This window comes from Trachypithecus francoisi, unplaced genomic scaffold, assembly GCF_009764315.1.
Source record: "Trachypithecus francoisi isolate TF-2019V2 unplaced genomic scaffold, Tfra_2.0 Lachesis_group6, whole genome shotgun sequence".
NCBI classification, from domain to species: domain Eukaryota; kingdom Metazoa; phylum Chordata; class Mammalia; order Primates; family Cercopithecidae; genus Trachypithecus; species Trachypithecus francoisi.
The window spans coordinates 119,912,534-119,940,263 of NW_022681471.1; the positions used below are offsets into that span (position 1 = coordinate 119,912,534).

At 39.2% G+C, this 27,730-nt stretch overlaps 1 protein-coding gene across 1 annotated transcript in view; it reads left to right on the forward strand.

The window, feature by feature from the left end:
- Positions 1-27,730, forward strand: part of PIR (pirin) — a 104,185-nt gene that overhangs the window by 69,806 nt on the left and 6,649 nt on the right. The window contains exons 8-9 of the mRNA XM_033201418.1: positions 11,284-11,328; positions 21,170-21,252. Of these exons, the coding sequence (XP_033057309.1) occupies positions 11,284-11,328; positions 21,170-21,252 (128 nt within the window). The remainder of the gene's footprint in view (positions 1-11,283; positions 11,329-21,169; positions 21,253-27,730) is intronic.

The window sequence follows — 27,730 nt, forward strand, 5'->3', positions numbered from 1 at the left end:
AAATGTGTAGGCCATTGGCTGGGTCCTGGACATGTTTTGTTTATAGTATTTTGATTGTTTTGTTACTCATGGTGAAGGGATTTGACATGGATATCTGGGTTATGTTTGGCTTTTGGCATAAGCTTTGCAGTGTAACTAATTTAATGTTGACTTGGTTGTATCATTACCAGACTAATTGGATAGGAATAGAAGCATGCAGTGCTACCATCCCATCCCTGATACTGGGAAAATGCATATATCCCAAGGGAAATACAGTTAAGGGAGACGGAACACGTTTCTTATGAATCAGACTAGGTTTTATCTGAATTTCTCCCCATAAAAACTATTTGAATTGATTTTTACCATCTCTTTATTTCCTTCAGGCTAGGCACGTTTCTCTTGGGTTGTGCTAATCTTGCAGAAAACAGATGTTTCATGCAGTGATGATTTGGAAGGAAGTAGATATCAGGAATCGAGCTGGACAGTGCATCACTTACAAAGAATCTAATTTGTTGAGTCTCTGACAGTACCAGATTCCTTTCACATTGGCCACACATTTTTCATATTAGCTCTTGGCTAAAATAAGACTAAGTAGTTTTTTAATGGTGACTTTTACCATCTCTTGCAAGGCACGAGGCAATCTGAATTTCCTTTTGCTGTAAACTGATATACAGATAACACTGTTTGTTATCATTAATTTTGAAGGACATGAATCTGTATTTCTAGGAAAACATCAATCTTTTCCAAGAAACATGTGCCTTCTGGTCTTCATGTCCCCCTTGTCTTCTGACTGATTGTATCACAGTTTGGCCCTCAACAGCCACTCTGTTTATTTTCCTTTTTCTTTTACAGCACCTTTGCTTCTAGATACTTAAAGACAGATCTGGAATGTTAAAAATGGAGAGCTGTTTTGGGAAAAACTTGATTTTATGAACCTTTTTGCTTTTCCTCGCCTTATAACTTTTCCTTTACAGTATATGTACATCAATAAACAAAATTTCTTTATAAACCATATGGCCTACCCCTCTGTGGTAGGCAAAATAATGTCCCCCCAAAGATGTCCACATCCCGGTTTCCAGAATCTGTGTATATGTTATGTTCCATGGCAAAAACGACTTTGCAGATGTGACTAAGTTAATGCTGCTGAGATAGGGAGATTAGCCTGGATGATGCAGGTGGACCCAGTGTCATAATGAGAATCTAAATAAGAGAAACAGGGAGACGGGGAGTCAGAGTTAGAGAAGGACATGTGACAATAGAAGCAGAGCTCAGAGTGATTTGATTACTGGTTTTGAAAATGGAAGGTCCCACAAGCCAAGGACTAGTGGCAACCTCTAGAAGTTGAAAAAGGCAAGAAAACAAATTTCCCCCTACAGCCTCCAGGAAGAATGCAGTCCTGCTTGATTTTAGACTTATGAGGCTCATTCTGGGGCTTCTGACCTCAAGAACTGTAAGATAAAAGTTTTTGTTACTTTAAGGCACTAAGTTTTAGAGTAATTTGTTATAGCAGCAACAGGAAACTGATACACCCTTTTAAATGTTGTCAATATATTTTTGCTTCTGTGTTTATGGGGGAAAAAAAGAAAAGGAGCTATATCTTCCTTGATTAAAAAGTAGATTGTAATGCCATACATACAGTAGCTACTGGTAAGTCACATTAGTATATATTTAAATAAGTCTTATTGTATTAATTATCTATATGCTGCATAACAAATTACCCCAAAACTTTGTGCCTTAGAACAACATGTATTGTCTTGCAATGTCTCACAACTTAGCTGTGTACTGTTACAAGGCTGATCGAAGTGTCAGCTGGGGGCTGGGCGCTGCAGCTTACACCTGTAATCTTAATACTTTGGGAGGCTGAGGCGGGCAGATCACTCAAGGCCAAAAGTTTGAGACCAGCCTGGCCAACATGGCAAAACCCCACCTCTACCAAAATTACAAAAATTAGCCAGGCGTGGTCGTGCGGGCCTGTAGTCCCAGCTACTGGGGTGGTTGGGGTGGGGTGCAGGGGGGCGCTGAGGCATGAGAATTGTTTGAACCTGGGAGGCAGAGGTTGCAGTGAGCCAAGATCACCCACTGCACTCCAGCCTGGGTGGCAGAGCCAGACTCTGTCTCAGAAAAAATAAATAATTAAAGTGTCATCTGGGGCTGTGGTCATCTCAAGGCTTGACTGAGAAGGATGTGCTTCCAAGCTCACACTCATGTGGTTGTTGGCAGCATTCAGTTCCTCAAGGGTTGCTGGCTAGAGTCTGCTCTCTTGTTTTGGCCACAAGGGGCTCTATATAGAGCAGCTCACGACATGGCCGCTGAGTTCATCAGAAGGTGCAAGGATGAGCAAGATGGAAGCCAGAGACTTTATGTAACCTAATCTCAGAAGTGACATTGCATCAGTTTTGCTATATTCTGCTGGTTAGAAGCAAGACTCTAGCCACAGCCCATACTCAGAGAGAGGGAATTACATAGGGCAATACGGGAGGCAGGATCAGGCAGACGTCTTAGAGTCGACCTCCACACTTATGATCTTGGTTGAAAGTACCACACATTTTTCCATATGGTCAATGACTCAAAAACAAATAGTGATTTTTTTCTCTCTTGCATTTGTGACTTTTAAAAATGACTTGAGTAAACCTGGAAAAATGCATGGTGATTTTCCACGGGCTTCTTGCCTGTTTTCTCATAGTCATTCTCTACTTTTAAGGAGGATGCCCCAAACATGAATGATTCATGTGGAATTTTACATTTTGAGTCTTGTCATAGAGAGAAAAAGCCTATTTAATTCATGAGTAATTTTTTTGCAGAGCTCTCTACTTCCCAGCGGTACATTAGACTATTCAATCACGGTTCCCTTCATACTTAGAATATATACATAACAATTATGGATGTAAATCTATAGATCTTCAGAACAGTGATTTAACATGAATCAGAGCCTGAAATATAAAATTATTCAGGAAGAAGTTTAACATCATTTACCTTGACTGGGTTGTCTTTTTCATATTGATTTGTAAGAGCTCTTTATATATTCTGAATACTAGTCATTGTCAGTTATTTGTGTTGCAAATGTCTTTTCTGCCTGTTTTTTTTTTTTTTTTTTTTTTTTACCTTTCTATACTATGTTTCTCTACTTAATAAATAAAAATGCCTTAAATGTATCTATTGGCTCCTTAATGATTAGTACTTTCTGTGGCTTGTTTAATCATCTTTCCCTAACCCAAGATCATAAAAATGTACTCTCTATTATAAGTGCTTTGTTGTTTTGCCTTTCATATTGATGTATTTATTTCACCTGGATTATTTTTAAATTATTTTTTAAATTGGTAAAATTGTATGTATTTATCATGTACAGCTTGGTGTTTTGAAGTATATATGCACTGTGGAATGACTGAATTTAACGAATTAACATGCGTTACCTCACATAGTTATCATTTTTGTGATAACACTTTATATTCACTCTCTTAGCATTTTTCAAGAATACAATACATTGTTCTTAACTGTAGTCACCATGTTGTACAATAGATCTCTTGAACTTATTTCTACTATTCAACTGAAATTTTGTATCCTTTGATGAAATTGGTTTTCATGTATGGTAAGATACAATTACATTTTTTAAAACATGGTTTGAAACAGAGGAAAAAATGACAAAAATCCATGAAGGAGAATGCCATGAACATTTTAAGGGGTTCACAGTTCACTGAATCATCATATAGTAATAATAATCATTATAGCTAACATTTATTAAATGCCTACTGTTTGCCAGAAACTGCTCTAAGAACCTCCCCTATCCTTAGAATTAACACCTGCAATCCTCACAATCCTGTGAGGTAAGGATTATGATTATTTCATTTTTCAGATGAGGAAACTGAGGTACAAAGAGATTAAGTCACTTACTCAAGATCAATGAGCTAGTGAGTAATGGGACTGAGTTTCTGCTAGGCCTCTTAACTACCATCTTGTCGTGCACCAAACAAAAATACGGACCTTTAGTGACCAGTACTCTATTAAGTAGTGCCTTGGGCATATTGGTAAATAAATCCAAAATTTTGCACATAGGTTAGAGAAAGGACTATTCTTGAAATGTTTAGATGAGTAATATAATCAGTATGAAAATTGTGTTGTGTTTTCTGTTATGTCACCTTTAGGAGAGAACAGATTAAATTGATGATCAATGTAAAGTAGAAACCTATTCTAAGAATTTAAATATATTTCTATTTTGGCAGGGGTGTATTTTTTTTCATATTTTACAGGGGCTTTTAAAAATCTTTTTCTCAGGCTGGGCGTGGTGGCTCACACTTGTATCCACGCACTTTGGGGGACTGACGCAGGCGAATCACTTGAGGCCAGGAGTTCGAGACAAGCCTGGGCAACAAAGTGAGACTCTGTCTGTAATTTTAAAAAAAGACTTCTTTCTCTTAAAAACAGTTAGGTGTCCAAATACATCCTGAAGTAATCTTAGGGGTATTTATGGCTTTCCCTGCTAATTTCAGGTTTCTATTATTTTTTGAATATTTAATCCTTAAAATTCTGTATATTTTAGATCTTAATAGTCTATAAACTTGGCTTCAATCTAAGTTCGAATGCCTAAACTAGTTTCTGTTTTATAGTGCTAAATGGAATTTTATGATTATGTCTACATTATTTGAATTATTTTCTGATTTTTTTCTGAGCAATTAAAAACCAGTTGTGAATACTGTGTATCTGAAGAGGAGACAAGTTCTGTTCAGATAAAACCAAGAAATAGTAGTAGCTTATATAACTTCAGTTAAAAATTGTATTAAATGTCTTGATGAGAAAACTTCAATGCATTATTGTACACTTAGTCTCTAAAGAGCGGGATACAATTATTATGTGTCGATTTGAAACTTTTTTTAAAGAGCAGGAGAAGCTTCTAGAGCATTCTAATACATTTTTAGTACTATTGTATTAGCAAGAAAATAATCAGCAGGGTTTACCCTCCAGTGGGCTAGGCTTCATTCTGGGCATGCAGAAGGCTGTATTCTGAGTTTACATTCTAAAGAGCTTATATTGCTTATACATTTCTCATTCAAAATGTTAAATTTCATTTATTTCTCAGCTTTCCTGTTAGCTTCTGATGCAATGAGTGTTCAGTATTATGAATGTGGACCAAACCATAAGACAGGGTTCTCCTATATGCTACAGTCGTGCTTGCTTAAAATATGGGATCTTGAGGGATGGCTCTTAATGTTATATGCCCGTGGCTTATAAACAGCCTGTAGTATGATCATTCTGTAATGTAGAAAGTACATTCTGAGTCTATTTTATTCTGGAAAACCAATTGTCTCAAGTGTTTTGATGTGTATACCATTGGGTTGTATAGTTGGGCATTTTCTTATTGGTGTCACTCATCAAATTTGGTAAAATGGGCATTCTCATTTGTTTCCAGTGGAATTCCCACAAGTTCAGGTAATAACCTATCTCTTTTCCAGATTGCGGAGTTACAAAGTTGACATTTCTTTATCTTGCTGTTTATGTTCAGTTTTAAGATGGTGGTTAAATGCCTATTCTTGGCAAGTTAGTAGATCTTATGGTGAGCTGTCACTTGCTGTATGATCAGGCAACCCAACTGATGTCACCAATTCTAGACTGCAGTGTTTGGTGGGACACAGACAGCATCCTTAATGCCATGAGGTTCTCGATGAGGATGTTTTGGGAGAAGTCCCAAAATGTAGACTTCTTTTGGGGAATGATGACCCTGCTGAGCTTTGCTCAGCAGTCGAAGAGACTAATTGGCTTGGTGTGAGGGGGTACAGCAGGGAGCTTGGGGCCATCTCCATAGCAATGACCCTTCTCTGGCCGGGGTCACAGCCTCATCAGAAGTGTGTAACCTCTCCACATGCACAAATTTGAAGGAAAGTGGAAAGAGAAGAAAGGGGCAGGAAAATGAACTGATATTTGTTAAATACCTCGTAAGTGCCTGGCATTGTATAGAGAAGATTAAAAACATATAACATGCATATGTATATACAGATGTATATACATTTATATATGTTTATATAGACATACAATATAAACAGTATGTTTGATGTTTCCCCATTAGACTGTGTTCATCACAACTCTGTGTTATATGTATTCATTCCTTATTTTACAAAGCAGCAAACAGGCTTAAAGAGATGAAGAGTCTGGTCCTAGATCTCCCTGAGGGTGATGCGCTGATGTTGAAACAGAAACTTTCTGCCTGTAATGCTGTGTGCTCATTTTTGTTGCTGTTTGGTTGCTTAGTTGGTTTGTTTTCCATGGTTCTCCACAAAGCCTCTTTCAAGGTTTGCTGCTGTGCTTTGTTTCCCCGCTCCCTAAGGGGCAGTTGCTTGGATAGAATTAAATATGGAGGTGGGGCAGGCAGAGGGACTATGATACTGGAGAAATGTAGGACCATATTGAGAAGAGTCTGTCTGTCAGGAGTTTGGGCTTCTCCCGGGATAGAACAGGGAGCCATTGAAGGATTTTAAGTGGAGATTCTAAAAAGGTGCAATTTAAGCGTGTAGAAAATGGATTGGCAGCAACCAGTTAGGGGACATTTCTTTCACCTGTATGGTTTTTATCTTAAAGAAAAGATAGATATGAAATAAGTATGGCAAACATATATGTTCATTATTTGATCCTTTGTGCTCTTCTGAATTAAAAATTTAAGTATTGAAAATAAATGAAAATTCTCCAAATCTAGGAGGGACAGGGATTAGCAAACAATTCAATCAAATGAAGAAACATCAAATGAACCCAAACTGAGGGGCGTTCTATAAAATAACTGGTCTGTACTTCTAATGAAAGAAAAAGACTGCGGAGCTGTTTCAAATGAAAGAAGATTAGACATGACAAGTAAGTGCAGCGTGTGATCGCAGATTGGATCCTGGCCTAGAAATTTATTTCTCCTTTTCCATAAAAGGCATTACACAGATGATTGACACAATTGAATATCCGTACATAGATTGGTAGCATTGTATCAATGTTAATTTCATAATTTCCATAAGTGCACTATAGTTTTGTGAGAAAATATCTTTGTTTTTAGGAAATACATACTGAAAATTGTTTCAAGGTAAAGGGGCTACATGTCTGCAAATTACTCTCAAATATTTCAGAAAAAAAAAGAATGACGTATATTTATAGCGAGAAGAATGATAAAGCATATATGTAAACATGTTAGCTTTGGGGGAAATCTAGGTGAATGGTGTACATAATTCTCTGTAGTATTTTTGCGACTTTTTGGTATGTCTGAAATTATTTTAAAATAAAAATTATAAAGAATTTGATGGAAGGAAGAGCGGGAGGGAAGAACCAGGCAGGTCTGCCTCTTGTCCTAGGAGGCCAGGTTGAGGTCCAAGATGAGGGAGTTACCTGCCAAAGCTGATGTGGGGACTTCCGGTGGGGTGGGGTTGCGGGCATGGGAGGAGGCTCTTAGGAACCAGGGTTGCTTTGCGGTCTGGCAATTAGTGTGACCCAGAGTTTGTGAAGGGTTGCAATCTCTCCTTAGCCCAGTGCCCTTATCTCTGTTAATGGTGTTGGTGTGTCACCAGGCCATGTTTTTCTATTTTTTCTGCACATACAGGTGGTAAGGAATACTTGTAAATTCATTGGAATAATGAACTCTAAGACTGAGCAGAAGGAAAATGACCTGGGTTAAGGCAAGGAATGTAGGCTGAGGAAAGCTCTCACTAGGGACGTTTGTAAGAATTAGGAGCCTCCCTGGAAATGAGAGCAACTGCCACAGAAAATGATTTACATATTTTTTTAAAGGTTTGGGTTTTCAATGTTTGGCTAAGGGAGGTCTGACTTGAAATGTGTTGCTGACTTAACCGTCCTAGGGGGCCAGAACAAAAATGTGACCTCCTTCCCAACTCATTTTATTCGTCACTGCCCAAGGGAAGGGAAGAGCTTTTCAGCTGCAAAGAGACACTAGCTTGCAGACTGTATTTGTAGAAGAAAGGAAAATGTAGCGGGGTGTGACCTCTGACAAAGCAATAAAAATTGGGGGATGGCATCAATTCTTGGTGCAGGACATAAAAGTGGGAGGAGAGGTGGGGGAAGAAAGAAGATGGGAAGGAACTGAAAATCTCACAAGAGATCTCTTCGTTAATACAATCCTGCTCTTAACAGAGAAGGAATTCTCATAAAATGTGGCTGTTGTTAAACATATAGTAAGCATTCATGAAATCTGGCATTTGTTTTCTTCTGCAGCAGGCTTAAGAAACAAAGCTTAGTGGAAATTAAACAAATTAATAGAAGCAAGTGCAGATAGGCATCATGCTAAAAAGAAAGAAAAAGGTAAATTGCCTTCATTCCTATTCCATGCCCTCTAACACTCTGTGCTTTCCAATCAGCAACATGAATTGTGTTATTACTGGCAAGATGGACAATATATCCTAACAGAAGACTTTTACAAAGAGTAAAAATATATGAACGCACTTAATAAATTGACTTGGCCATTCCTTTAAGCAGATGTTTGGTCCTTCCAGATCATGTAAAAAGATAAAAAAGGAAAGAGAACAGACCTAGGCAATTATTTGTGGACCAGATTTCTGCTTGGAGGGTGAACAGGAAGCAAAGCAGGTGGAGGAGAAATGAGATTAGAACAATCAAAATAAACTCAGATAAAAGCCTGGTTGAACTATTGAGAGTTTTGAGGTTTTATCAAATGGGGTAACCATTTTTTAATACCTTTAAACCATGAATAGAGGATTCGTTGTATAAATTACGACATGTGCTTACAATGGAATGCCATGCAGTTTTCCGAAGGATGAGTTACTTCTCTATGTTTTGCCATGGAAAGGTACCCAAAATAGAATATTGAGTTATTTCTAGTTTTTATTTATGTATGTATGTATTTATTTATTTATTTATTTTTTCGAGATAGAGTCTTGCTCTGTCACCCAGGCTGGACTGCAATGGTGCTATCTCGGCTCACTGCAACCTCTGCCTCCCGGGTTCAAGCAATTCTCCTGTCTCAGCCTCCCGAGTAGCGGGGATTACAGGCACGTGCCACCACGCCTGGCTAATTTTTGTATTCTTAGTAGAGACAGGGTTTCACCATGTCGGCCAGGTTGGTCTCGAACTCTTGACCTCGTGATCTGCTCCCCTCGGCCTTCCGAACTGCTGGGATTACAGGTGTGAGCCACCGCGCCCGACCCAAGTTAGTTCTAGTTTTTAAGGAAATAACTTATAGTGCATAAAAGAAAAAAAAACACTGAAAGCACAAATACCAAACTGCTAACAATATTTATGTCAGAGTAGGAATGAAGATTGCAGAAAGATTTTCAGTTTAGATGTCCCACACTGTCATATTCTTAAAATATTTTTAAATTAATGTGTTTTTTTATAATCAGAAAAAATGAAGCTATTGGTGCTCCGAAAAAGAAACTTAAACAATAGTCCGTGGAGAAATTTTTGAAAAAGCAGAGAAGAAATGGGTTTGGTTGTAGAGTATGATTATAAATCAGGCTAAATAGAAGTAGAAAAGCTCAGCATTCATTAGAAAACAGAGAAAGAAGTGCTCCAGCAGAGCCAGCCCATCCAGAATAAGACATGGAATCTGGCTGTAAATTGTTAGCATGTGTTTTCAGCATCTACCATGGACCTCCCTGCATCAAAGGTGAACAATTTGCACACCCCGGCTATGCCGTATTCATTTTTGTATCTCTGTCTAAAGTACATGCCCATGGTAGATGTTCAGTAAATGATGGTAGACCAAGCTCGGAAGACTAAGTATGAGTGGGTTAATATGGTAGAAAAACGAGTAAACTATGAATAAGTAACATTACTTTCAGAGAGCTTACTTATTCTAGTAAAATCTCAGAGAGGAAAAACTGTGAATAGGAGGATGGGAAAATATTCTCTGGCACTTGCTCAAGTGTGTTTGTTTTGCCATCCTTCAGATTTTTCTTAGTGAGACTTAATTTATGTTTTCTCAGTTATAGCTTTTCTTTTGTATCCAACTGGGTGTTTCAAGCCATCTGCCATGGCAATCATATCCTTGGAACATATTGTGGCCTCCTTGCTCCTTCTGCACTTGCCTTTGTTTACTCTGTCATCACACTGACTCCTACACAGACTCCAGTGTGGGCTTTGTCCTTCCAGCATTGAACTGTGCCCTGCATTCTCTTTCCAGATCTCCTTTTCCACTGAAGGCACATGGAGGGATATCATGATTCCATTTTGACTGTGTCTTTTCTGGGTTCATATCTCTCAGTGGAAACACAGCATCTCTTCTGAGCCATAGATACAATATATAAACATCCGTGAAAATCGGGTGTTGGTGCTGAGAGTGCAAATGGTCTATTGTCAGTGATTTTGATTTCTTGGCCCCATGGGTCATGGTAGGAATCTGGTGAATTCTATGTACTCTCTTCCCAGAAAAGTGTACATACTTGAAAAACTGTGTGAACAATTCCAGGGAATTCACAGGCCATCCTGGAGTCCATTTATACCCTGAAGATGATGTATCCCTGTATCCCTGGAACTGATGCATATTCTATGTTAGGCTAGATAAAAAGAAGGAGTTCACTGGAACCAGAATGCAACTAGAATGCACTGGAACTAGAATGCACTGATACTAGAATGCAACCAAGTACAAAAAAGCAGGCCAGGTGCGGTGGCTCATGCCTGTAATCCCAGCACTTTAGGAGGTCAAAGTGGGCGGATCACCTGAGGTCAGGAGTTTGAGACCAGACTGGCCAACACGGTGAAACCCCGTCTCTATTAAATAATTTTATAAATACAAAAATTACCCAGATGTGGTGGCGTGTGCCTGTAATCCCAGCTACTAAGGAGGCTGAGGCAGGAGAAACACTTGAATCTGGGAGGCAGAGGTTGCAGTGAGCCGAGATGGCGCCACTGCACTCCAGCTCAAAAAAAAAAAAAAAGCGTATTTCTAGCATCAGCTTCACACTTCAGACACTTTGGAGGCACAACAAATGGAAAATAAAGCCAGACTGGAGTGTTGCAGTTACTATCATAACATTACAACTGGAAGGAATAGTTTGTTTGACAATACAGCTTATAGCCTGTAGATACACAGCCAAGTGAATTGTACACTGTCTACTTTGGGTACTTCTTAAATATTTGGGACCAAGTCATTTAGGTTTAGGGGTGTGTCTGTGTTTGTGTGTGAGAAAGAGAACAATATGAGTGTCAGTGTATATTTTAAACAGTTCACAGAACTTAAATCTTAGAATGTCTATCTAAAGGGAAGAAAAGGATTTCATCTCCAAGTTCATCTTTATGTTTGTAATAACGTGTATGTCTTTGTTCCTTTTGGCATTTGGACACTAACATTTTAATGTTGCTGGTCCTTTCCAGGGTGGACAAGCTTCATATACACCATATCTGGAGATGTGTATATTGGTAAGTTATGGCTATGTCACTTAGGGCTCAATTGCAATTTAATTTAAACTACTGAAAGGAGAAAAGGTAGGATGACACCATTTTATGTAATTGATACTATGCCACCTTCTCTCCCACACCAGCCCTCTCTATATGCCAGCACAGGTATGCCCAGGGCAGGGCGCCTCTCAGCTTACGGAATATTCAGTGAGGGAAGAGAATACGAACACCAGTCATGACACACTCTGTGCACAGATGAAAGTCCAGGCACCATTTTGTGTTTTGATACCTCGCTAAGACGTTGGCAACCTCCATACTAATAAAGGGATGGAGCTACAATGAGCTCCAAGGGGAGTGGGAATCTGCCTATCTCCTGGGAGAAGGAAGTGGAAGGAGGTGAATTTGCAATGCTAGTTTCCTCTGAGAAATCTCGAAAGTGGGTTTTCTCTTCTTCCGAGGGTTGTATATATGTTGCTTGTTGAGTCCAATCAAGAAAAGATGTTTGAGACCCAACCAATGCTCATTTTATAGATGAGGAAGTGAAATCTAAGAAAGTTGTTTAACTTCCCAGGGTTACACATTGGTAGGCGTGGGGCCAGAACCAAGGTCTCCTCAATCCTGCTTTCATGCTCCACCCCCTACCTTTTGTCCAATGACAATGCAGAGATAGCACCATCTAACTTGTTTTTTCAAGTCTAAATCCCTTAGCGAACCCAGCAGCAGAAGGGACAGAGCAGGTGGGAGAGAGAGGCTTGCAGAGCAGCCTGGCTCCTGCCTGCATCTACTCGCCTTCCCATCCTCCTAAAAGCAGCCGTGGGTTCCAATAAAAGGCTCTCTGTAGGACTGGGAGAAAACAGCTATAGCAGATGCTGTTGGTACCCCACCCACACCCCTGGGCCCTTACTTCCTGAGTGCCCACTGACCAACTAACAATAGCCAGTATCTGTGTCACTTTGCCTGAAGGCTTTTCTCTGAAACCAATCAGGGTAGGATGAAAGTACTGGAGAATTAACATTCCCAGAAGCTACCTGACCCATCAGGCAGGATAACTCTGAAGCCTGCGTGAAACGCTGTTTACTAGTTTCCCGGTGGGATTACAGCCAAGCCACCTGAGTGTGCCTGATGACACACCCTTCATTGTCTGTCTTCCCTTTTCTGTCTAACTCTCCTGGCTCTGGACTGTCGTTTCCTGAGATCACCTCCCAGATAAATTACTTGTACCAGAATATATGCATCTCCAGTTATACTTCTGAGAAAACTCAGAGAACCAGCCTCCCGTTTTCCCCTCCTCATCCCCACAGACAGGTATGGGTGGGGTGGGGCATCTTAAGGTACAGGCCAAGAATCCCCATTTCTGAGACCCTCTGCAGTTGGATGCTCTCCACCCACTCCTGCAAGGATGCCAGCACTGAACTTTCTGGGGCCCTAATATGGCCACCTCCTTGGGCAATACACTCCCAGCTCCAGGCAGCTGGCTTACAGATAACATCTGCTCAGGGACAGAAGGCCACACCCAGAGCTATTTAAACCATTCCTTTTATTCTCCAAGAAGGATGTTCAATTGCCTGAAATTATTCTTCTGGAAAATAATGGTAATGCGAACTCATGCATTTGAATTTATTCCTAATAAAGTACAAATGGGCTTAGTTCCCTTTTCAGTGAATAGCATTTCAATTAGGGGTCAGGAGCAAAATGCATTTATTTTAGCACTGGAGAAAGTGTGAAAATAAGTCTTGTAGTAGTATCATAAGTTTATATGTACACACCTTAAACTATATTAACCATCTGGAAGAGATGAGATATCATTTGTTTTCATGATCTTCTGAAAATCCTGAGAAACACATAGTGCTTTATAAAAATAGAGAGAAAAAAGTTTTTTATGGAGGGTAGTGCTCCTGATTTATGATTTCAAGAGCAACAAAATAATCTGCACAAATGGAAATAAAGAAAGCACGTGAATTTTAAGGTGGTAAGGATAACAGAAATGTTTGTGCAGAATGAGAAAACGCAGGGAGAAGAAGACTTTCTGTAAAAGGACAGATAGCAAATATTTTCATCTTTGCAAGGCGTGTAGTCTCAGTTGCAACTACTTGGCCCTTCCCGTGTCGCACAGAAGCAGCCACAGATGATACATAAACAAATTGGGTGGCTATTCCAATAAAACTTCATTTATGGTCACTGAAATGTGAATTTCATGTTTTTTCATGTGTCATGAAAGGCTATTTTTTAGTTTGTTTCAACCATTTATAATAGCGAAAACTTTTCTTAGCCTGTGAGCTCTACCAAAGGTGACAGTTGATTTTGGTTTAAATGAACTGCAGAGAATGAACGGGAAAGAAATTAACAAGTAATTGCCAAGACTTGTTTTAAGCAGGAGTTAGAGCCTTGTTTCCGGACAGACCTTTAGCCTGAGAAGTTAACAAGTGAAATGCTCTGCAGTTCTTGGGATAAGAATGACCCACACATCCACTTGTTTTTCTTGAGATGAGGCAGGATTTTCCTGAGTCATTTCTATTGACTGACCCGGTCCCCCCTCGTGACCATGGACCACAGTGCAAAACATCTGGCAGGGGATGGGTCTGTAGCCTTGGAGCAAAGTTGCATCTGTCTAGAATAAACTGGACCGTGAAGAGAATCCAGCTCACAAAACTGGCCTCTTGGGACTGTGCTTTAACCAGTGAGTGGCTGGCTAAAGGACCTCATTTGAATTTTATCTCCTTCCCTTCCTCCTACCAACACCCTAATGGGCGGTTAATGAGAAAAACAAAAGGGCAAGAACAAATCATTCGAGAAAAACAAATGATGAAACAGAAATAGCTCTTGAATATGTACTGACTTATAAAATAAATAGAGAAAATCCAGAAAATGTTTTCTGACTTTACTGCCTCAATTTTATCTTGCTTATAAAACTAGGTTGGCACCAACGAACCACAGATGGCAGGAAGTGATAAGCAAGGAATTGTCTTTTTCAAAATGTCAAACACGTTCAGTTGAAGTAGATGTAATGAATATATATATATACTTAGTGTATCGGACTGGAATAAATGGGCTGCAACTTGGGTTGAGGAAATAATCTGAGGAGACTGCATAAAATGGAAATTTAGGAGGGCTATTAAAATATTAACTGATTACAGGAAGTGCTTGAAAGATTTAGTTTGACTACAATTTACTTTGACTACAAAATTGAGTTTGACTACAAACAGGTGGAGTTTTGAACATTAGAAAATGCTGGACAGCCGGGCATGGTGGTTCACCCCTGTAATCCCAGCACTTTGGGAGGCTGAGGCAGGCAGATCGAGGCTGGGAGTTTGAGATCAGCCTGGCCAACATAGTGAAACCCCTGTCTCCAATAAAAATACAAAAATTAGCCTGGCGTGGTGGTGCACGCCCGTTATCGCAGCTACATGGGAGGCTGAGGCAGGAGAATCACTTGAACCCGGAAAGCAGAGGTTGCAGTGATCCAAGACTGTGCCACTGCATTCCAGCCTGGGCAATAGAGCGGGACTCTTGTCTTAAAAAGAAGAAGAAAAAAAAAAAAGAAAGAAAGAAAGGGGGAAAAAAAAGAAAATGCTGGATGTCTAACTAGTTGTCAAAGTCAGTCAGTCATGTGAAAGGTAAAGGTAAGTATTGTGAAGCTATGTAATTGTCCTCTAATGACACCCTGAAGAAAAGTAGTTAACAGAGCTAAAATAAGACTAGTAGAATTCTCATGTTCTTATTCAAAGAAAGTATTCATTTGAGACTCATCTGAAAGTACTCACTGTATGCTTTTCAAAGATCTTCTTATTTTTAATATATTTGCTTTTTCCAACAATGAAGAGCCTTCTAAGCTACTGAATAGTAATTTTAAAAAGTGTGCAATAGAGGGAGAGACCTTGGACAACAATCTTTTGCTGAGGCAAAAAGTTCTTTGACCAGCCCACAGCTGGAATCCGTGCATCATATGGTAAAAATAGAAGTCAAAAGAAAGTAAAAAATACATTGTCAGAAAACCAGTATATCCCATAGATACCAGTACCAAATCTCTTCCCTGCAACTGTGCTGAAAATCACTTTACACATTAATGCAGAGATCAAAAGGATAGAAAAGTTTACATTCTGTATCCTTGAAGCTTGGTACAGTTTATCAGCTTGAATTCTAGTCCCCTAGAAGGCCTGATATCAAGTATACTGTTGGTGCTTAGAAAATATTTAGAAATCTAAAAACATTTGTTTGTGTTTATTGAATGAACCTGGCTTACAAAGGCAGTAAAATGTTTTGAATTTATTTAAATAACTAATGATTCACGCTTAGTTTGTGCTAACCTTTTGAGCACAAACCTCTGTGCTCTGGTTTTGGGTGATATTAAGCAGTTTGAAATGGGCTCTGGATCTTGCAGTAAAGGCAGGGAGACACCAATGTGCACCAGGAGCCCTCATAATTGACCACCATTATCCAACTAACTGGATTGCCCAGTGCTCTTCATTCTATGGTGAATACTTTGAGGAAGGTGCTTGAACACCCAGGGTGATCAACTCCTCCCTGGTCTGCCTGCCCATAGCTGCTCCCATCATCTGGGTTGTAGTGGACTTAAAGGCACCTGTGTTTGTTCTCAGTCCATGTATGCTAATTGCACCAATAATTGACATTATGTAATTTAATTAAACAGTTGTAAATTAATGAAGTAAATGTGCAAAGAGAGTTGGTATTTCCCTAACAACTAAGGCAGATGCTTTGTAAAAAGTGAATCGCAAAAGGAATGTCTTTGACACAGAAAGACAAACATCACATGTTCTCAGTTCTTTGTGGGATCTAAAGATCAAAATGGTATGAACTCATGGACATGGAGAGTAGAAAGAAGGTTACCATGAGTTCATGAGACTGGGAATGGTAGTTGGGGGCTGGGCGGGGGAAGGTGGGGATGGTTAATGGGAACAAAAAAATAGAAATAATGAATACGATCTACTATTTTACAGCACAACAGGGTGACTATAGTCAATAATAACTTAATTGCAAATTTTAAAATAACTAAAAGAGTGTAATTGGATTGTTTTTAACACAAAGTATAAATGCTTGAGGGGATGGATACTTCCCGTGCTCCATGATGTGATTATTCTGCATTGCATGCCTGAATCAAAACATCTCATATACCCCAAAATATATACACCTACTATGCATCCACAAAAATTAAAAATTTAATAATAAGAAAATGCCTTTGAATTTGTGAAAGATTTGGGGAAACTCTAATAATCTAATGCGTGGTGCATTGTGGGTATGCTTTAAAAAGAAAATGCTTCAATTAAGTCCGTAAACCCACCTTAACTATATTTCTTTCTTTCTTTCTTCCTTTTTTTTTTCTTTTTTTTTTTTTTTCCGTTCAAGCACTCCTCCCACCTGTCTCCTGAGTAGCTGGGATGACAGGTGTGCACCACCACGCCTAAAAATGTTTCGTACAGACAGGGTCTCCCTATGTTCCCCAGGCTGGTCTTGAACTCCTGGGTTCAAGCAATCCCCCTGCCTTGGCCTCCCAAATTGCTACAGGGGTATTTCTAAAAATCTACAAACAAATGCACACTTATGCTTTAATTTAAAATAAAATGTTTGAGGTAGTTTGACTGTCTTTTTCAATTAACAATCTCATTTGCATCAGATAAGGCTTCAACTACACACGTAAAATTGATGATATCAAACCTATGATAGAAGTGCTGGAGTGTATAGAACAGAGAATGAATAGGACAGCAATTCTTATAAATAGAAAAAAGGAAAAGAAAAATTGGCATTTGCAGAAAAGTTGTACAGCAATTAATCACACGCTGAAGATGCAGCACTAACTTTAAAATAGGTTTTGAAGTATTTCGCCCTTTTATGACTGTTTAGGCAAAAAAATTGCAATTAAATTGTTTTCAGTTAATTTTTTCCTTAACTGTGCTATTCGATTTAACATTCTTGGCAGTGATTCCCAATGGAAACTATTTGTTATCTGATTTGGCTCTGTTTATAATTGAAAGTAGTCAGAAACAATAAGGTACATTTTTTGAGACTTATTTTAGGTTCAGGAGATAACTAGATGGATGAATAACATAAAAATGATCTGGAAATAAAGATAGAATCAGTCTTTGCTTTCTGTGACCCTGTTTTAAACATTTCATGTAATGGTGCAGAAGCTAAAAGTACACTTGCAGTTATTATTAACCTGGAACCGTGACTCCAGTGTCTATAAGAAAGGTTTACCTTGGCTAGGCGCAGTGGCTCATGCCTGTAATCCCAGCACTTTGGGAGACCGAGGTGGGAGGATTGCTTGAACCGAGGAGTTTGAGACCAGCCTGTGCAATATGATGAGACTCTGCCTCTACCAAAAAAAATTTTTTTAATGAGCTGGGCTTGGTAATGCATGCCTGTGGCCCCAGCTACGTTAGAGGTTGAGGTGGGAGGGTCACTTAAGCCCCGGAGTTTGAGGCTGCAGTGGGCTATGATTACACCACTGCACTTCAGACTTGGCAACAGAGTAAGACTCTGTCTCAAAAGAAAATAAATAAATAAAAATAAAGATTTATAGCCGGGTGCCGTGGCTCAAGCCTGTAATCCCAGCACTTTGGGAGGCCGAGGCGGGCGGATCATGAGGTCAGGAGATTGAGACCATCCTGGCTAACACAGTGAAACCCCATCTCTACTAAAAATACAAAAAATTAGCCGGGCGTGGTGGTGGGCGCCTGTAGTCCCAGCTACTCAGGAGGCTGAGGCAGAATAATGGAGGGAGGCAGAGGTTGCAGTGAGCTGAGATTGCACCACTGCACTCCAGTCTGGGTGACAGAGTGAGACTCCGTCTCAAAAAGAAATAAATATTTACCTTAGAGTGGAGCATTTCAAATGACCTCTTTAGTACCAACACTGAGATTGCAAAGAGAATGGGCAGAAATTGCATCCCACGTACAATTAGAGTTAGAGCCCTTTGGACAAGCTGAACTCTGTTGCTGAATTAAGGTTTCCTCACAGACCAATGAACACCATAGTCAAGCAAGCTCCCCTGATATGGGGTGCAGAGAAATACCAATTCAGCATTATTTTTGAGCACTCTTTTGCCAGCTCACTCCATTAAAACATAGCAAAGGAGTTTATAAACTGTTGTGGTATATGTATCACAAAACATCCTACATGACAAAATTAGGGGCCAGGAGTGGACCACGTGGGTAACGGGTGTTATATATGAGTTAGTTGAAGATAAAGACATGGTTCATTGCTCCCAGGGGATCTCAGTGAAGCACACTTAATAGAATGCTCCTCTGTATCACAGTTAAAAATACTACTCAACTCTAAATGAGATTTTTTTTTTAACTCCCAGACTTGTCTTTTATTGCCAAATCCCTGCATAAGTGGAAAATCAGTGGAGTTCTATCATTTGTTTCCATGACATTTGTTGACCTAAATCTTTGATGGCAGGAGAAACCTTTAGTATTATGCTGGGCCTGGCTCTTGCTAGCTTGCAGGAGCTGATTGTGTGCCTTCCCTGGCCTCACATTAGTAGGTTGAAATTGGCCACAGTGGGAGTATTTACACCACAGATATTGGCACACACTTACAAATCAGGTTAGTTCTCCCCGTTACTCCTGAAAGCCAACTGATAAACTATCCAGCACACCACTTCCTCTGGGACAGAAGTTGTTGATCTTTTTACTGCCATGGACCTTTTTGACATCTGCCAAGCCCCCTGCCTCCTTAAATAATGTTTTTAAAATCCGTGCAGTTATGAAAATGTTAAAAGAACAGGTTTAGGATATAGCTATATGCGTGCTTCTCTAATGACATTTGACATGACATGATCTAGTAGCAGGCCTGCTCTAAATTTTAAAGTAATAATTAACATAAACTATATTTTGAGATATCTACAAAACCATAAAGTGATATGAAAATATCTATGATTTCTGCTGCAGACAAAGTCGTCAGCCCAGCTTATACTACTGTGGCTTGTTGGCTACCTTCATGATTGAAGGAAAAGATACGTTTCAATTTAGGTGTTAGTGAAAGTAAACATGTAATTTATCTCCTATCCAAGTCCACCCATGCTCTGAATTGTATCCATGGACTCCTTGGGAGGACATTGACTCCACGTTAAGAACTCCTGCTCTGTTAGAATCCCATTTCATATTTGCAAGCATCAGAATGAACTCTGCTGCCTCATATTGGTTATTTCCAAAGTGGAGATGGGAAGGACTTCTCTAGAAAATATAGTTGTTTGGACTCCAACCGATATGTCCAAAATTCACAAATTATGTTTCTGTTTACATAATAATTGCTAAGCTATTGTTTTCATTTAAATAAGCATTTCTTTATTGATTATTCAGCTCCAACTTGTCACATGAATGCCCTTATTTACATCCCAAAAGGGCATGCAGGGGTATCTCCCAAGACATTTTATGGGCTGCTCACTCAATTTGAAATATTCTTTCTCTTGCCCATTAACATATCGGGGTTTTTTCCCAACTGAAAGACCTAGCCCAAATCTCACCCCCTCTCTACAGCCTTCTGTGGTGCACTTTGGCCTCTCCAATCTGCAGCCTCCTCTTGCAGAACTACTCTTGCAATCTTCAAGTCACTACATTCTTCTGCTCCTAGTGAGAATCATGTTAGACTTTTCTCTCTCCCACTGTGGCCAAATCCTTTAGATTTCTTTTTCAACTCCACCTGTCAAATTCATCCCTATCTTTCTGTTACCACTTTCTCAATTCAGACTGTAATTCATCTTCACTTAGACTGTTACAGCAAACTCCTAACAGGTCATCCTAACTTCAGTCTTGTCCCCTCCAATTCACTCCACATTCTGCCATCAGAGTCATTTCTCCAAGAAACAGGTCTGGTAATTTCACACACACACACCCCTACCTCAAGGGCTGTCAATTTTATATGGATAAACATGGGTTTAAAGGCTTTCCCTGATCTGCAGACAGCTTACATTTCCATCGTTCTTCCCAAAAGACTGTTCCAGGAATGGTAGAATTTTCACCACAATATTTTCTCTTGTCTAGAATGCCCTTTTCCCCAGATTTGCCTCTTATGGTTTAATCCTACAGAGCTCTGTTCAAGTCTTACCTCCTCCACGACAAATATCTGTGGTCCCTAGACCTGCACAAGCCCCCATCACCCCTGTTCTCTTATTGAACTTTGCTTACGAATTTATCGTTCCTTTAAGAGACGCTTTCATTTGTATTATTTTATTTGTAAACCTCAGTATAGAAGAGATGGAAATTTATCTATCCTGAATAAATCCCACAACATTTAGATAAAGGATAGATATCCTTTATCTATCCCACAACATTTAGAACAGGGTCTTATCAGAGTTCGATAGCTGTTATTCAATAGCTATCCAACTTACTTATTTTTCAGTTGAATTATTCTCTGATTATTTTGTGTGTATAGATTTAGTTTGCTCCAACGGGATTTTGAATTATTTCTATGAAAGGAATCTACTTTGCATGTCTCTGTATTGTCCCATAGTACTAGGCCATTGTAGGTATTCAATCAATACTTGTGGAAATGAATTAATTATGGCATTTGATACTTTTTCTAACTATTCTTAATTCTTATAAAGTTTATAATTTACCTAAGTAAACATGAGCACATAATGCCAAGGACTTTGCTTATCCGTTAAAGTGTAAATGGAAACACAACCCAGGATTCATCTCCTTGTCCTTTTTCAAAATTGAAAACAAGCTAGTTTCAGGCTTTAATAATAACAAATATAATTAACCAAGAGATTTAAGGAAATTACTAAGTCTGTTATTTCACAAATTAAAATAAATATTGTGGTGCTATATAGTTAACCAAATAAGTAACCATATAACAAATGTACTATAATGGGTATTAAATTAGTGGGTCATTGGTTTTGTAGGGCCCGATGATGCACAAAAAAAAATAGAACCTCATCACACAGCAGTGCTTGGAGAAGGTGACAGTGTCCAGGTGGAGAACAAGGTAAATATGTTCTTTTCCTTTAACTTTCTTAACATGTACTTTCTACTGGTTTCCAAGAAAATGCCTAAATGTTGTGGATAACTGAAAGTTTTTCTCTCTTCCTTGGAGAAGAAATTATATCAGAAGTTTATCATGTCTTTTCATTAATTTCTGCTATTTCTATAGGTTTATTTTAAAGTTTTATCTGTATTGATTCTTTATCTTCAGAAATCATATAAAGTCCCTTCTGTTTACCCCTGGAAATTTGAATCTAGAAACAACACATCTTTGTTGTCTCTTATTTTCTTTATTTATGCCATTGATTTATTTGGTTTTTAGCATAAGTGAAAATAGATCAGCCCTATAGAAGTAGAAATATGCATACTACATGCATACTCACATAGAGCCCTTTGAAAATAATCCCAACTTGGGCCGGGCGTGGTGGCTCACGCCTGTAATCCCAGCACTTTGGGAGGCCGAGGCGGGCGGATCACAAGGTCAGGAGATCGAGACCACAGTGAAACCCTGTCTCTACTAAAAATACAAAAAATTAGCCGGGCACGGTGGCGGGCGCCTGTAGTCCCAGCTACTCGGGAGGCTGAGGCAGGAGAATGGCGTGAACCCGGGAGGCGGAGCTTGCGGTGAGCCAAGATTGTGCCACTGAGCTCCAGCCTGGGCGGCAGAGCGAGACTCCATATCAAAAAAAAAAAAAAAGAATCCCCACTTTGAACTGGGAGGAAGATATTATGCATTTCATAGTCTTTTTGTGATGAATCCCTGCTCTTTAAGTACAGTTTCTGATATTTTAGGAGTCTTCGGAGGTTTTTATTCCCAGGTTTCCAGATTTCTTTCTCATGTCTATTTCATGCCCTTGAGTAATTCAGTCACCATGTTGTGAGTCTGTTTAGTCAATCTGACTGCTTTATGTCATTCTTATAAAGAGGATTGAGGAGAAAATTGTGCAAAAGCTCCTGAAAAAAACAAACTTTGAAAACTATTTCAGTGTGCGGATGACTAGTGCCGAGGCAGTCTGACTGATTTCTGGCCCTCTGACCCTGCCTGTTGTTATAGAGCACAGTGGATTTGAGTAGTTATTAGATCTTAGCCCACTTTTCTGGCTGCAATCTACTGCTGCTTTAATCATCTGCAGCACCACCATGAGCTGTGAGGTCAACGGAAGAAAAACCTCATGAGCCCTAGAAAAATGCGTATGTCAGGGTCAGTGCCCTTTAATATTACACTGAGCCGTATAAAACTGCCACTTTTGACCTACAAAAATGTCTATTTTATATCTTTCAATCCAATATAGGAAAGAGGCATGAAAGCTACACATAGGCCAGAACCTACTGATATCAGTCGTTTGTAACATGATCTAGTTTAACTTGGCAACCTCAGTTCTTCCTACAATACACAGAGAGCACATTGCAGATGAGTTGGAAGCTAAAACAGAACACCAGAAAGAAGTGATGAAGTGAGTCAGAAGAACAGGTGCAGCCAACATAGAAAAGAGTCAGCTGAAACCATCAATTCACTGGCAAGCAGCACTCCTGGCGCCAGTGGCATCATTCTGCTATGTGCAATTCTGTAATTGTTGCTGTGTCTAAGCATAGCCTGAGCCATCAAAACCTTAGAAAGATTTCTATGAAAAAAATTGATATTAAAAAATCGGCACTTCAAGGTGGCATGTGTCACTTATATCCACACAATAGTAGAAAGTCCCCTTTAGATTACAGCAGAAAAGAGATTCTGAAAGTTTGAATCTTGGCTTTACTACTTATTAGCTGTTGTGACTTTGGACACGTTTGTAAAGCCCTCTGAGCTTCAGTTTCTTTGTCTGCAAAATTAAAATAATACTACCAACTGCAAGTGATTGTTAGAAAGAATATTTGAAGTTACATATGTTACAAGTCTACTGCAGATTGAGCATGGGGGTCAGTAAATTATGTCCAATAGGCCAAATCCAAGCCTTTTTCATAAAGTTATATTGGACCACAGCCACGCCCATTCATTTCCATATTGTCTATAGATTCTTTTATCCAATAATAGTGGAATTGAGTAGTTGCAACAAAGCCTAAAACTCTCTGGCCCTTTGCAGAAAACATTTGGTTTACTATGTTGTAAATGCTCAATAATGGTAACTGGAAAGTTTATGAATCCAAATATCTAATTTGATAGTCATACCACACACATGTTACCTAATAAGGATTTATACAGTATACTTGAAGGCTTAGGGAACATAACAGTTTCTACAGGTAGAAAAAGGCTCCAAGATACCCTGACTCACTCAAGCTCCAAGCCAGTGTTATCCTCACTTGGATCTAGCATTAGCCTGAGGATTTGATAAAGAAGGAAGATGTGACTGTGCCAATCCCATTTCCACTAAATTGTGGTCAAGAATGAGAAGCTGATTTTTTGCCTGGCTTTTTTCTGGCTGTGTGCTTCCTGCACTTTTACTACTCTTCCTTTCTGTGTTCTCCACCATCACACCCATTTGACTACTGGTTGACCAGTAGTATGGGCAGTATCTCCTATAGTGGCCAATCTCCAGGACAGAAGAGGAGGACAAGGAAGGGACGATGCGAAAGACCACAGCTTCTTTCTGCTTCAGGTTTCCCTGTTCCATCTTAGAACTTTTTTCAGAGTTCTTAGAGACTGGAATCAACTCCAGACTACTCTGGACATTTAATCCTGGGCTAGTACCAGTCACCCCAGAATAGCTTCTGTTTCAAGGGCTAAGGCTTCCTGTGCTGCTTTGACCTACTGATGGTACTCTGGACTTTCTCTTAAGATGATGGTTGCCCTGATGGCTCCACTATCAGGAGTACAAGAGTTTGATATGAAAGGCTCCATCTCACCCTTAGGCTTATGTTTATAGTGGTATCCTACTGAGAAGGTCTTAAGCCTCATGGATTAGCAAGCTCACCTGTAGTGGACCAAGGAAGATAATCAATACCTCATTGGCTGTCATCAAAGCCATACTTCAGAGTAACAGTGCTTTTTAACTGGCACTATTCATGGAAAATGTATTAATATAATAAAGATTAACATTTGACTATATATAGCATTTGATTAAAATAAACATTGAAAGACAGAAATTAAACAAAACATCCTATTAAAACTAGAGACAACTTTTTTGCTTGTTTATGTGTAAAAGTTCATGATGAAATAAACCACTAAATTTTTAAGCTGATAACAGTTAATTGTTTGAACTTTTCATTGGCCCAAGAAGTATAAACAATGAAGTCTGGTAGGAGCAAATGCATGCAATAAGTCACGCTAAAGCACAGTTTCTTTCTGGTAAATTTTTTCGGGTAATATATCACTATAATCAATGTTATTGATGCAAAACATGCCCTTCGATCAGCAGTCCCCAGCCTTTTGGCGTCAGGGACTAGTTTCATGGAAGACGAGTTTTCCTCAGACAGGATTGGCTGGGAATGGTTTGGGGATGCTTCAAGCGCATCACATGTATTGTGCACTTTATTTCTATTATTATTACATTGTAATATATAATGAAATAAATCTATGACTCACCATAAGGTAGAATCAGTAGAAGCCCTGAATTTGTTTTCTTGCATCTAGATGGTCCCATCCGGGGGTGATGGGAGACAGTGACAGATCATTAGGCATTAGATTCTCATAAGGAGTTTGCAACCTAGGTCCCCTCACATGTGCGGTTCACAATAGGGTTTGTGCTCCTGTGAGCATCCAGCACCACTGCTGATCTGACAGGAGGCAGAGCTCAGGTGGTAATTCAAGCAACGGGGAGTGGCTGTACATACAGATGAAGTTTCACTGCCTCACCTGCCACTCACCTGTTGTGCAGCCCAGTTCCTAACAGACCACCAATTGGTACTGGTCCATGGCCTGGGGGTTGGGGACCCCTGCCTTAGATTCATACTCAGAGTCCTACTGCCATCTTGAGCTTTATATTTATAGTTGATGAAACAAACTGAGTAGATACTCATAGTTTAGAAGTTATCAGCACATTAAGTGAACCGTAAAACTTTCATCTGGGCTTTGATCATTATTGTTGGTATCAGTGGAACTTGAGGCATATCTTTTTTTTTTTTTTTTTTTTTTTTTTGAACGGAGTCTCGCTCTGTGGCCCAGGCTGGAGTGCAGTGGTGCGATCTCGGCTCACTGCAAGCTCCGCCTCCCGGGTTCACGCCATTCTCCTGCCTCGGCCTCCCGAGTAGCTGGGACTACAGGCGCCCGCCACCTCGCCCGGCTAGTTTTTTGTATTTTTTAGTAGAGACGGGGTTTCACCGTGTTAGCCAGGATGGTCCTGATCTCCTGACCTCGTGATCCACCCACCTCGGCCTCCCAAAGTGCTGGGATTACAGGCGTGAGCCACCACGCCCAACCGGAACGCGAGACATATCTTGGCAAAAATACTTATGGAATAACGAGCAATTCAAAAAAGTAAATTATTAAGTAACCCAGAAGAGCCTAACTCTGTACCAGAACTCTGAGAAGGTGCATCAAAGCAAAAGACATGGTCTGGGTGCCAAAAGATGGTGAATGTTAGTTGGGGTGAAGTAGTAAGTGGACCTCTGCTACTTTTGTATGGGTTTTTAAAATCAAATCCCATAAAGACATTAATTTAGAGCCATGCAAGGACTTGGGTTTTAAATAGGTCTTTAATTCTCTTGGCTTTTGCATGATTTTCATCATTTGACACCATAGACAAGGTCATCATAGACAAGGACTTTTCAAGATAACGGCAACTGAGACTTTCAGCCACATCATCACTGTATTTTCTGGAATATCTGGAAAGATTATTAGATTTCACCAAAGAAGGCGAGTTCAGGAAAGCAAATGTCATCTAGGTTCATGTTTGCATATTTTGATAGTTAGTTGGGTTATGGATAAGTAAAGTGATGGTACATAAATAAATATAGGCCTTGAAATGGTTAAACAGAGACTTTTTTAAATGTAAAGAAGTGATCAAAACATCATAACTGAGTGGATGTATTAAATGATCCCAGCCCTGGGATTGTGGGGGGTAAATCAAGACTTTTGAAGAAACCATTCTACCCTACAGTCCCATTTATTTTTTAAGTTGAAGACAGGAAAGGGAAACAAATTTCAGTCATGTGAAATACGGTGGTTTTTATTAAATACATGGAAGATTAAGGAATTAATTATAATTTTTATTGAATTCAGTAATAAATCTTCTGGAACTAGTAACATCATAATAATTTCTAATTAAAGAGCTTTGCATTAGTAGAAGTATGATATAGTATAATATTGACTTACATATTTAGAAATATGCTATATTAGAATTGGGGTGAAGTTTCAAAAATTTTGAAGGCTTCATTTTAAAGTGCATAGTCATTTTGGCTTTGTTTATTGTTTTATTCTAAATAAGATAAACCTAAAAGAAGCCTGAAAAGAAATATATAATGTTCATTTATCTATTAGTGAGTACTACGCTAAAATTTAGTGGCTTAAAATAACAATCATTTATTATTTCTCCATGTGGTGGGGAGTTCTTCGGCCAGTTTCTCTGGGGTCACTCATGTGGCTGGCAGGCTGGGAGCTGGGCACTGCTGAGGCTTGTTGTTGTTTAGAGGTGCCTCAGTTCTGCTCTAGGCGGCCCCTCCATTTGGCTAGCTTGGGATTCCTCACGACAGGGCAGTCACAAGACAGCTTCCCAGAGGGAGCATTTGCATAGGGGAGGAGCTATGGAAATGAAGATAGAAAAGCAGAAGCTGGGGTATCAGAAAAGTCACCGACCAATTAATCTGGAATGCCAAGCATATCCAGGCACTAAAATGAGGCCACAAAAGAAGTCTAGTGGAGAAGTCTGTAGTTCTGCCCCCTAGTGCCTAGGGATGGGGCTGCAGCCGCTCTTAGCAGAATTAGCAGTCAGGAAGAAGAGCTGGAGGTGGCATGCAGGAGGATGAGGACAAGCTAGGGTCTAGCAGCACCTCTGACTCTACCCGTTACAACTAACCGCCACGCTGTCTCAATTAAGTTATCAGGGCACAAAACACCACATATAAGTATATCTAAGTATATATGTAATTCACTTCTGACAGAACTACAGTTCTCCTTAATTTCAAATCAAACACCCATTTCTAATAAATAAAATTACTGAAAAGTGTATATATATATATGATATATGTATGATTTTGATAAAGATAGGACTCTTAGAATTATAACCTGTGAATTACCGAACATACTTAGTTTTATATAATGAAATGCTCTAATGATTGTTAAACCAGAAATGCATTTGATTATAAAACAATTCCCCAAACACAAACTTTAGAAAATATTTATTTTATGTTTATTTTTAACTTTTAAAATTAGCAAATTGTTGTAGCAATTTTAAAAATACGAAAAGCATAAAGAAGAAAATAAAATTTGCTTTAATTCCCATTATTCAGAAATAATAAATGCTAACATTTTGGTATTTTTAAACCATAGTATATACATGCCATTTTGTGATAGTTACAAAACTTACAATACATTATGAACATTTTATTACACA